Source organism: Camelus ferus, chromosome 13 (assembly GCF_009834535.1).
Source record: "Camelus ferus isolate YT-003-E chromosome 13, BCGSAC_Cfer_1.0, whole genome shotgun sequence".
NCBI lineage: Eukaryota > Metazoa > Chordata > Mammalia > Artiodactyla > Camelidae > Camelus > Camelus ferus.
The window spans coordinates 26,870,635-26,882,919 of record NC_045708.1 but is presented as its reverse complement, the minus strand read 5'-3'; the positions used below and the strand labels follow the sequence as shown (position 1 = coordinate 26,882,919).

The 12,285-nt window shown below is 45.3% G+C and overlaps 1 protein-coding gene across 1 annotated transcript in view; it reads left to right on the top strand.

Moving 5' to 3' along the window:
• The window catches only part of INPP5B (inositol polyphosphate-5-phosphatase B), a 40,337-nt gene extending 28,594 nt beyond the window's left edge, over nt 1-11,743 (top strand). Inside the window, 10 exon segments of the mRNA XM_032495996.1 lie at nt 401-510; nt 1,344-1,479; nt 3,391-3,501; nt 4,434-4,596; nt 5,583-5,818; nt 7,300-7,413; nt 8,714-8,798; nt 9,168-9,295; nt 10,525-10,636; nt 10,902-11,743. Coding sequence (XP_032351887.1) covers nt 401-510; nt 1,344-1,479; nt 3,391-3,501; nt 4,434-4,596; nt 5,583-5,818; nt 7,300-7,413; nt 8,714-8,798; nt 9,168-9,295; nt 10,525-10,636; nt 10,902-11,017 — 1,311 coding nt within the window. The 3' untranslated portion in view covers nt 11,018-11,743.
• The last annotated feature ends 542 nt before the right edge of the window (nt 11,744-12,285 follow it).

Genomic DNA, 12,285 nt, shown 5'->3' with positions numbered 1-12,285 from the left:
TTTCCAGACCTTTTTCTGTGCAGTTACATCCCTCTGTGTAATTGGAACGACTGTGCTGCACAGATGAAGTGCCTGATACCTGCAAGAGGAAAACCCTATGTCCACGGGGATCTAGTCCTCCTAGGGGCATCTCAGTAAGATGGTACTCAGGCCCCTGGGATGCAGGTACACTTTTATCAAAAGAGCCTTAAAAAAAAGGTGAAGGAATGGTCAGCATGCTCCTCTTCTTAGGGGTTAAATAACTCAAGCTCTTACAGAATAGCTGTCTCAGGCCTTTTCTTTTGGGGCAGGGCTTGGATTCCAGATTGATTTCCTTTCCTCTGATGATTCAAGGTTTGCCCTTTTTATTCTGAGGTGTTTTTGTATTTTTTTTTTTTTATTCTTCCATCTTTTTGTACAGCTGAGAGCTCAGGTGGCTGCAAAGGCTGTCTTTGAAGGCTTTGAAGAGGGCGAGCTCACATTCCAACCTACCTACAAGTACGATACGGGCTCCAATGACTGGGATACCAGGTAGGTCAGAGGTTGCTTCAGGGGCTGAGCAAATGGAAACTGAGAATGTTAGGGGAGCATTTGCCCTCATGGACCTAAAGAAGAAGATGGGTTTCCTGCCACTTCCTCCCCACACTTTGCACTCGGGTCAAACACTTTCTCCCAGTATCTGCTCATTAAGCTGCCTGCCTTCCCACACGTTTTCTCCTGGACTGCCTTTGCCTTTGCCTGTAACGCTTCTTGAGACTTACTTCCCTGTCAGTGGTGCTTAGGGTGATAGGGTGATTCCAAAATACTTAGCTTGTACTTGGTCGTTACATAGTAGTTCATATTTTTTATTAGTGCCAGTGGGATGCCACGCACTATTCAATACGCTTTACTTGTATTATCTCATCTAATCTTCCGAACAACCCATTGAAAAGTAAGTGTGATGTGTTATCTTCATTGTATAGATCAGATAGCTGAAACACAAAAAAATTAAAGAGCCTCCCAAGCAGGCAAGCGTAGAAGCAGGATTTGAACCCAGGCAGTTGGCATTCACAGCCTGTTTTAACCACCGCCTTTTGAGGACCACAGAGGACTTACTCTCAGATTGCTTTGACTCTTGCCTGGTCCCCATAGGAGGCGAGAGAGCAGAGAATCGTTCTGGACAGTGGTTTGGCTTTGCACTTTTGTAGTCGTTTCGGGTGGTAGCCCCAGGATACACGTCACCCCTCGGTAGGCCCAGATCACTCCTGCCGTCTCAGGTCACCGGACGCGTGGACTGTCACTCCCAGCTGAGCCAGAGCGCTAGCCAGGCAGTGGGTGCTGCCGTGCCCGGGAAGGCTCCTCCCAGTGTGGACTTTGTGTTGCAGTGAGAAGTGTCGTGCTCCTGCCTGGTGTGACCGGGTCCTCTGGAAAGGGAAGAACATCACCCAGCTGAGCTACCAGAGCCACATGGCCCTGAAGACCAGTGACCACAAGCCCGTCAGCTCAGTGTTTGACATCGGGGTAGGTGGGCAGCTGGTGCCCGTTGTAATCTTTCTCCAGGGGTCGGTTCTCAGAGCCGAGACCATCTTGGTTGTTCTGGTCTCCTCCTCCCACCTTGAGTGTGGGGAAGCTCCTTTTAGAAATGGTTTTAATCTAATTTAATTCATAATCATTTTTCAGACTTGTCTGTTTCTACATACATGGAAGTTGTCCTTTGCTTTTTGGACTGTATCTTTCCAGACCTTTTTCTATGCAAATGTGTGTCAGTATTCTACATATAACATAAAAAAGTGTTTCCCTTTTTGTGAAAGAGACATATCATGCATATTGTTCTGAAAACATCATTTTTCCCCACTATGTTTTATGAGGATCTTTCTATGTCAGTAGAGGTAGAGCTCCCCCCTCATTTTTTTTTAATTCCTTGGGGTTTTTTTTCCCCTTTTTAAAAAAATCTATTTGATTCTTTTATTGTTTAGCGGAGGTGCTAGAAATTGGACCTAGGACCTCATGCATGCTAAGCATGCGCTCTACCACTGAGCTATACCCACCCCCCACTCCTCATTATTTTTAAAGTCTGCAAAATATTTCATATTATGGGTGAACCATAGTGTATATATTGATCATTTAAGTTGTTTCCAAAACTTTGCTATTATATGCATTGCTGTAGTGACCACCCTTCACTTATATCTTTGTATACCAGAGTGAATATTTCTGTAGTATAAAATCCCTAAAGGTGAAATCAGTGGTTCAAAGAAAATTGTATTCTGACTTAATTGGAGCCTGCTAAATTATCCTCCCACAGTCCTTACCATTTTACACTTCTGTCAACCATGTATGAGCTTATTTTCCCACAGCCTGGCTAATAGTGGGTTTTATCAATCTTTTCTTTATTCTTTTTTTTTTTGGCTGGGGTGGTAATTAGGTTTATTTATTTATTTATTTTTAGAGGCGGTACTGGGGATTGAACCCAGGACCTAGTGCATGCTAAGCATGTGCTTTAGTGCTTGAGCTGTATCCTCCTTCCCATAAATCTTTTTTTAATTAAAAAAATTTTTTATTGAAATATAGTTGATTTACACTGTTACATTAATTTTTGGTGTACAACATAGTTTTTTTTTGTTTTTGTTTTTTAATGGAGGTACTGGGGATTGAACCCAGGACCTTGTGCATGCTAAGCACGTGCCCTACCACTGAGCTATACCCTCACCCACTGGGTTTTATCAGTCTTTTGAATTTTTACCAACCTAGTGAGCCAAAAGAGAAAGCTACTCCGTTATTTTAGCTCACACCTCCCTGATGACTAGCGAAGTTGAACCTTTTTATTTATCCTCCACTTGCACCTCTTCTTCAGTGACTTCTGTCTGTCTTTATATCACCAGTTCTCAAGGGTGCAGGTAGAGGCACAACAGAATCTATGCAGGTGTGGGTGGTTTGAACAAAGCCTAATGAATGTTATAACTAAGGTTTTGTTGTTGGAAAATGACAAGAATTGTGTTTGTAATTCAAAATACAGAAGGGAAAGCCTGACAAAAATCTTGGCTGATGGAGCCCGAGAAACGCTGCTTTAAGTCAAAGCCCTAGAGAAGTTCCTCAGTGCAGGGCCGTTGGCAGCAGCAGGCATAGCGGAGCCAGGCCCTGGGATCTTTCTGCCCTGGGCCTAAGACCCGGCAGAACTGCCAACCGAGCTTTCACCCCTGCATCTTCTTACTGCTCACCAGGGAGCGGCTCTGATTTTACCAGAAGCTTTGCCTCTCGGGGACGCTTCTACGTCTATTGTTAGTTGGGTTCTTTGTTAATTAACTAAATGTATTTAGTGTTCACTGCCTGCTTTGCCATCAACTACTATTTCCCAAGGCTGTGAATGTCCTGGATACTGAAAAAGAGGAAGTGGGCCCAAGACAAGGCACTCAGTCTCTGCTGTTTCCCTTCCAGGTGAGGGTTGTAAATGAAGAGCTTTATCGGAAGACTCTGGAGGAGATTGTTCGCTCCCTGGATAAGTTGGAAAACGCCAGCATTCCTTCTGTGTCCCTCTCCAAGCGAGAGGTAGGAAGGACCTGCCAGGGCATCGGGCTCTTCTCTTCCTAGAACTTAAACCTCGTCTGCCAGGGCTCAGCATCCCAAGAGGCACCCATCGACTGCTGGACTCGAGTCTTCCTCGATCAGCCGCTTCTAGATAAAGTGAGGCTGAGGATGCTAGCCGACAAGAGCGGGGTCGTTGGTTTAGATTTTATCTCCTGATCTTCTCAACCAGAAGCCTGCAACCTTTTGTGGCTCATCTATTTCACCCACACATGGGCCATCCATGAGTTAAATGATGGCACAGAGGATCCAAAATGTGTTTCATTTGATTTTAGTGTAGCTGCTGTGTATACTTACGTTGGGTTTGTCTTCTTACTGATGCTTTGCTTTGAGGTTAAATTGAGTCCCAAGTTTTGGGTACATATGAGTTGATGGGAGGGTTGGCAGTATGGAAAGGTCATGGGCATTGGGAGAAGTCAGGTCAGGGCTAAAGATTTTTCATGGAAGTACCATAGCATGGCTCATTCAGAATTGACCATACCAAAAAGTCCATTAAATGAGGATTTATGGTGAGGGTATTTCTAAGATAGATGTCCAACTACTTGGAAGAATGAGCTTGGTTTTCATGTTTGGGAGTGGAATTGGTGAAAGGTGTTTTGGAAATGGTCTTTGGGTAGAGAATTTTTAAAATTTGATTCCTTCAGGAAACTTATTTATGAAACCCACGTGAGTTTTTTGAGTTTGGGGATTTTTTGGTTAAACATAGGCAGAGGCCACAGCTGGTCTTCAGTGGTAGCTGTGGCCTCCTGGGTAAATACTTAGAGCAGAAACATGGTTGGAAAAAGATAGTCCTTCGTTTTTTTTTTCCAGAAAAGGCAAGGATTGCCCAGTTGGGGTGGCTGGGCAGGTTGCCAAGGAGAGGGTGCTGGTCTGACTGGTCCTGGGCTTGTTCCCAGTTCTCTTTTCAGAATGTGAAGTACATGCAGTTGCAAGTAGAATCCTTTACCATTCAGAACGGACAAGTACCATGTCAGTTTGAATTCATCAACAAGCCCAATGAAGAGTCTTACTGTAAGCAGTGGCTGCATGCCAACCCCAGCCGGGGCTTCCTCCTGCCAAGTAAGGCCGCTGTTCCCAGGTTCCTGGCTGCTGGCATGGGGAACACCCTACCCTGCCTATCTTTGCTCATTTTCCTGATACGAGCTTTTTGTCTCTGAGTGTTTGGTTGTCTGCCTGAAATTTTTTTAAAAGCTCTGTGGATGAACCATCCACAAATAAAATTTCAAATAGTGAGGAGCATGAGTTCAGTTTCAGAAGTAGTCTCAGTCATGTGTATGTTCTGTAATTTCACAGAAAGAGGAAACACAAGATTGCTGTAAAGCAGGTGCTGCTGTTAAGGGAACCGTTTTCACTCTCTGCCTTACTGTAATCAACTCCCACCTACCTGCTCTTGTGGGGAAAGACAGTAGGGCGATAATCCAGAAATGTTATCTGGCCCTGGAAGGTACCACCCATGTCTTTCCCCTGACTTCTCCGTGGCACTCGATGTTGTGCTGTGAGGCGAGGGCTTACGCATGCTTTGTGGACAGTTCACAGGCTAGTAGTGTGTTATCTTTTCTACCGGGTCAGATGTCTTCATCTGAACCTGGCTCAGGGCAAGCTGTTTTGATCCATGCCTTTTTTATTGTATTAATAACTTCTAGCTTGAGGGGAGGGTATAGCTCAGGGGTAGAGCGCCTGCTCAGCATGCACGAGGTCCTGGGTTCAACCCCTAGTATTGCCATTAAACATAAATACATAAAAAATAAACAAACCTAATGACCTCCCCTGGTGCCCCTGCCCTCCTCCCCAGATAACTTCTAGCTTGAGCTGGGCCCTCAGTTGCCTATTCATGTTTTTGTTTTTTCACACTCCCCCTTGGATTATAATCTCCTCGTTCATGTGTCTCCCGAGTGCCCAGTGTGTAAATTCTTATTGGTTGGCCGACACTTCTTATTTCCTCTTCCCGTCCCTGTGTGTCTGACCCTCTTCCCGTCTGTCTTCTCTCCCACTTTCCTCTTGGCCTCCCACCAACCAGCATTCCTTTAATTTTTTTTTTTTTTCAGATACTGCCATTGAAATTAAATTGGCACTATTTGTAAATAAGACTACAGCTACAAAGCTCAACTCGGGTGAAGACAAAATTGAGGACATCCTGGTTTTACACTTGGACAGGGGAAAAGATTACTTTTTGTCTGTGTCTGGGAACTACCTGCCCAGCTGTTTTGGATCTCCCATCCATACATTGTGCCACATGAAGGAGCCCATCTTGGACCTGCCGCTAGAGACCATTAGAGAGCTGGTGAGTTACGTGCCACAAAGAGCCATCTAGAATTGTAGCAACCAAGCCCATCAAACAGGATATCTCAGAGACCTGAGAACTTACTAGCCTTCCTAGAGTTTCCTGATTCCAGCGGTTATATATTGCTTTTTAACAAACACCCTGACATTTTCAGTGGTTTAAAACAATAGCATGTTATTGCTTCTCATGACTGTGAGTTTCCAGTGTGGCTCTTCTGCTGGTCTCACCTAGGCTCATCTGTGTGGTTGCAATCAGATGGCCGCTGTGATGGCTAGAGGGTTGGAGGAGGCCTCCCTGACTTGTCTTAGCTTTGGCATCTGCCTCCACATGGGCTCTCATCAGTCAGTTGGCTGGCCCAGGCTTCCCTAAGTGGCAGCAAGAGTATGAGAGCAGAAAGCCTTGTGGCTCCAGCTCCCAAATTCACACGATGCCATTTCAGTCAGAACGAGTTGTGAAGTCAGCCCAGATTCTAGGGATGGGGACAGACTCCACCTCCTGATGCGAAAAGTTGCAAAATGTTATGCCCTGTTTTTTGGTCTTTCATACATAATAAATTAGATAAACTCAGCTGTGGATACTAAGATCATGAAATTTCCCTGACCCATGATTTTATTCCTTTTTCTGTTTTAATCATCACTTGGTCATTTATCATCCTAAACTAAATTTTCTGAGCTCTAAAGGCTTCTAGGGAGACAATTATAATACAGGGGAGCTGGTTTGGAGCAGATTTTTGGTAATAGGTATGCTTTTCCTTTTCCTCCATGTCATTTTTAATTAATTATTTTTTGGGTGGGTAATTAGGTTTATTTATGTATTTATTTATTTAATGGAGATACTGCGGAATGAACCCAGGACCTCATGCGTGCTAGGCACACACTCTACCACTAAGCTGTACCCTCCCCCGTCCATTGCCTTTTTTAATTTCGGGACTCTTGAACTCTGTCCTCTCCATATTAGAGATGAAACCAGAGGCCCAATAAGAGGAGTGGTTTGTCACGGGTCACATGGCGAGTTAACACTGGACCTGGACCTTGCAATTGGGTTTTTGAATTCCCAAGTCTGTGCTCATTTTTCACCAGGCCACACTGTCTCTCTGGTTCTGACAGTGAAATGCTATAAGCAGGATGCTTTTTCTAAAATGATGAAAACTCATTGAAACTACTTGTCGTAAGCCAATCCCATTTCTCAAAAGTCACCTTTTGTACCTTGATTGTGCCACTTGGTCTCATTTTTGCCTTTGGAATGTTTGCTTAGGGGCATGGAAACGCTTCCCTTCTTCCATGGGTTTTCTGTCCCCATATCCTACGTTCTCCTGAAGTCAGCCTGTCAGAAGTTTCATTGGTGGACCTTCTTATCATGCCTTTTTTTCCTTTAATGGAGGTACTGAGGATTAAATCCAGGCCCTCGTGCATGCTAAGCATGTGCTCTACCGCTGAGCTATATACCCTCCCCGCCTTATCATGCTTTTTGTTTCGTTTCAGACTCTGATGCAACTCCACACTGAAGATGATGGGAGCCAGTTGGAGAAATCCATGGAAATCCCCAAAGAGCTCTGGATGATGGTTGATTACCTGTACCGAAACGCTGTCCAGCAGGTGGGTGGTGGTGAAACAGTCAGACCTGATGGAGACCAGGCTGCCTTGAGAAAGAGCATCAGCCCCGAGAACTCCGGGCACGAAAAGCTTTTACCGTACGGAACCTGTGGGAAGCTGCTCTTCCCCCAGGGAGTGAATGAGGGACAGACCCTGCTAGTACCTACAGCACTTGGCTCCACCCCGGAGAAGCAGCCTTGCACAGCATGTTCCCTCCCCTGGCCTCTTGGGTCCCCCAGGTAGAAAGCCATCTGGTAGCTTCTCAGGATGTCCGCTTGCTCTCCTTTTCAGGAACTCTCACCAGTTTCTGGGAATGGGAGGGGCTCACTTGCTGACAGGCCAGACAGAGGCAGGGACTAGGTGGAACCGCTGGGCCATGAGTCAGGAAGCCTGATTTCTAGAGTGAGCTGGGCAAGCTTCATGAGGTCAGGTTGGTCAGATCCACTGATTCATTTATCTGGGTCCCAGGGAGACCAATAGAAACTCTATAATCTGCCACAGCTCTGCCACTCAGAGCAATGGACATTCTTAGGTTAGTCTCTCTCCCCTCATGTCTATTGAGCGTTACAGCGTACCAAAAACTATTCTAAGTGTTTTACAGCATTGCCTCATTTAGTTCGCAAAGGAGTAAACACATTCCCAGAAATGTTAAATAACTTGGTCAGGGCCCCAAAACTGACAAACGGGCAGGATGGGGATGCGAACCCAGGGCATCTGGCTGTAGAAGTCGCTTTCTGAAGGACTGTGCGAGTCTACCTTCTCTGCTGAGCTCCTTTCAGGCGTAACTTTTGAGCAATACGTGTAATATTGTTACTGTTCACAGTCATAGAGCATTAAGTCATTTTGTAAAACAAATGAATGTACAGGATCCTAGCACTAATGGAAATACCTTTTTTGCCATAATCTCATTTTCTCAGAGTACTGAGGGGCCTTTTTAACTTTCTCCATCTTGTATTGTCTACAGTTTTTTCTTTTTCTGGTTAATCCCTCCATAACACTGCAGGAAACATAGCTACTTTCAGCTCTTCCCTTCAGTTGGATCTTACTGTTGTGTATGTTATACGCCCAGCTCATAGTTTTATAATAGGTGTCCTATAAAGACCTGTTGTGGGAGTGTGCCTGGGAAGGCCTGAGAGATGAATTAGCCACATCACCCGGCATCAGACGGTCTGCCAGGGTGATTCCAAGGTCTCATTACCCTGCCCCTTTTTGTACTGCTGCTCATGATAATACTTCTAAGTCAGGAATTCACTGCTGCTTTTCAGAGAATGTAATTATTTTGTGACTTTGTTCCCTTTTCCAGGAAGATCTGTTTCAGCAGCCAGGCCTGAGGTGGGAATTTGAGCATATCAGGGATTGTTTGGATACTGGAACGATTGATACCCTCTGTATCCTTTCAACATTTGTGTGTGTGTGTGTGTGTGTGTGTGTGTGTATGGTTATGAGTAAGAGGTGAGGAAAAGGATAGGATATTTTAAGGCTCAACATCAGACAGTGTGTCCTCAGCTGTCATGTTTTTCTTAAAGTTTGCTTAGAGAAGACGTTACAATTTTAAGCAGCCAATATAGGAGGAATTTAGGGGGGCCTAGCTAAGCTGACAGACAGGTTGGCCCCTTTGAGATGTTGGGCTTGCACCCCACCTCTGAGCAGAGATCCAGGCCGAGCAGGCAGCACCCTGGCGTGTGCTGGCTCCTAGGCCTTTTCCCAACCGTGACTATAGCAGCAGCATCACCTCTTCCTTAACGATGGGCCCGAAGCTGCCAGCAATCATTCTGTAGCCGAAGCCTTGCTGCTTTTCCTGGAGAGCTTGCCGGAGCCCGTCATCTGTTATAGTGCCTACCGCACCTGCTTGGAATGTTCTGGCAACCTCACAGCAAGTAAACAGGTGAGGGGAAGCCTTGCCCATCAGCTTGTACAGGTTGCAGCACCAGGTCTCATGGGGCTCTGAGGGAACAAAGTGGGTGCCGTCCCCCAAACGCAATATCTTAGAAACTCAGCACCAAGTCTTTCCTTCCCAAACCTGTTCTTCCTCTCATGTCCCTTTTTCTCTTAATGGCATCCCCTTAATTCTAGTGACTCAACCCAGAAACCTGAGTCATTTCTTTCTCCTCCTCCCCTCACCTCCCACACACTCAGTCTCTTTGGTCTATTGCTCCTCTTCTTCCATTCTCTTCCATTCGCCTTGGTTCAAGACCCTACATTCAGGCTCTCTTGCTGATTTGTTTTGCCTGCTGCCATCAGATTGTGGGTTCTAAAACTCTCATCATGATGCCATTGGTCAGAAATGCTCTCCATTGCCAATTAAGGATTTAAAAAAAATTAATTCATATTTAAATTATTTTAGAGGGGGTAATTAGGTTTTTATTTGTTTATTTAAATAGAGCTACTGGGGATTGAACCCAGGACCTCGTGCTTGCTGAGCATGGCCTCTACCACTGAGCTATCCTCACCCTACAAATAAGGATTTTCTTGAACAAATGTTTGGGAGTTTTTATGATCTACTCTAGTCATTCACTTATGTATCAGGCCATAGCAGAATAATCTGGAAGACATGCTAATAATACAGGTTCTGGAGCCTTACCCTGCATCCACTGAACCAAAATCTCTTCTGGAATAGACTGTACAGGCTTCCCCACTGAGTCTGATATGCAGATAGCCAGGGTACTCACTGAATTCTACCCTGATCAACCCTTCCAGGCTTAGGGCTGTTCACACACCAATGCTCCTGCCAAAAGGGGCTTTTCACAATGTATTCTCTCTTCTTATCTCACTGTTTTCCTTATCTTACCTTTTTCTGCATTTTCTTTTGCCCTAAATACCCTAGTCCTTACCTCTGCAAGTCCAGTCTTCTTATATTCAAGACCCAGTGAAAACATTTTCTGTTCCCTCAAGTCTTTTGACAACATGCAGTTAGAAATGTGACCTCTAAATTCACGAAGCACTTGATCTGTGCTGTTCTTTTGGCACTTATGCCAAGTGGTAAGTGTGATCAAGGTTTCTGTGCACAGTTTTACTCATGTACTTGGATCACATACTCAGTTCCCTGGAATACAGCAGGCAATTGACAAATGATTGAAGGAACAAAAAGACAAATCCCAGTTCTCCTTCTTTCAGGTCATCACTACCCTCCCCGCATGCCACAGAAATGTCTTCACCTACTTGATGGCGTTTTTGCAAGAACTGCTGAAAAATTCAACAAAAAATCACTTGGATGATAATATTCTAGGTAAGTAGCCAAGTGTGTGTGGAAAGTACCTCTGCAGACTGAGAGACTCGTCATGAGAACTGTGGTTGAGGAAGGTCCCAGGTCCACTGAAGTAGAACTAAATTCTCAAGCTCTGGGCAAAGTTTATCCTCAAATCGGTTTTTCGTTTTTTTTTTTTTTTAAGCAGAAAATACTGCTTTGGGGCAACCCTCCCCACTTCTAAGAACAGGAGAATAAGTCACACTTTTTTTTGCTGAATCCTTTGTTTTTTGTGTTTTCCATGCAGCTAGCATATTTGGTAGCTTACTGCTTCGAAACCCAGCCGGTGACCAAAAGCTTGAAATGGCAGAGAAGAAGAAGGCTCAAGAATTTATTCACCAGTTCCTCTGCAACTCACCCTGAGCCTCTCCATCGCCCCTCCTCTTTTGCCTGAGGTGGCCAATTGCCAGCCCCACCTGTTTCAGCTCAAGAGCTGCCTTAAGAGGATGGGAGCCCACTTGGAAGCAAGCGTGGCAGCTGCCTGTCTCCTGAGCCCAGACTGCCCTGCCCAGCATGGCTGTCACACTCGGTGCTGCTGCGAGTTGTGAAGACACGAGGGGAAATCCACCACAATAAAACTGACATTCAGCATTCAACTTTAGTTATTTAACAGATAGATCTCTATTTTTTTTTTAATGTTTAAACAACCATACTTCTTGTTCTCACTCAGCCAGCGTCCAGGGCATACAGTACCTTCCCTGTAGCTTGGGCTGAGCTCCCCATGATCAGATATTTGTAACAAACTTTGGAGTCCTGAAGGATGAATGAGCTGGACGGCAAGAATGCAAATGGAAGCTGCTGGATAAACAGGTCACAGTCACCCCAGGTGCTTCCAGCGCTTTGTCTGAAGACGTGTGTATGCATATGCAAAGCCGCCCACCCCCTCAGATATGGCTCAACAACTCTGGAGCTGACCACTCAGCCTCCAAGGGCAATACAGTGGCTTGAAAATGAAAATACTGAAGAAATTTGGTGTTCTGGTGAAACAAGTGGAATTTTCTGGGCCAAGAAATCTTCCAAACTGTATATAATGCATCCCCTCTCTCATATGTGTAATATATTTTAATGATAAATGTATTTTTAACAGTGGTTGTTTGTATGTTTTATCTTTTAAGAGATGGCAGCTCTCAGCAGCTGGACCTTGTGGTTTAGGCACTGGGGCAGCTGGTCAGAGGCCAAAGAGGTATCTGCCTGGCAGTCTGGTGATAACAGCTGCTATCCACTTTTTTCAAGCAAGAGAGAGTAAAGGCACAACCCCCACCCCTTGACCTCTATCTAGTTCCTGAGGTTTGTGGCTTATGGGGAAAACAGGCAACGGCTGCTAAGAGGTTCTGCCAGCTAGATCTTCCAGGCATTTACATATCAGGAGCAGTGAAGGCATGTGCAAAATCGCTTCTTGGAACACCACTCACTACTCCTTGGCAGTGTGAAGTGATTTAGAAACGGACCAGTAGAATGACAATGTGAAAGGTTAAAGAAGGAATGGCCAGTAGGCGGCGTTGACTGGCCCGGGCACGAGTCTCGTGGAAGCCGACAATCCTCTTTGCACGGGAAAAAGTTGGGACAGACGGCCTGGGCAGGAGCGTGAGGAGGGAGTTGGGCGTCTTAAAGAGATCATGTGAGACAAGGAA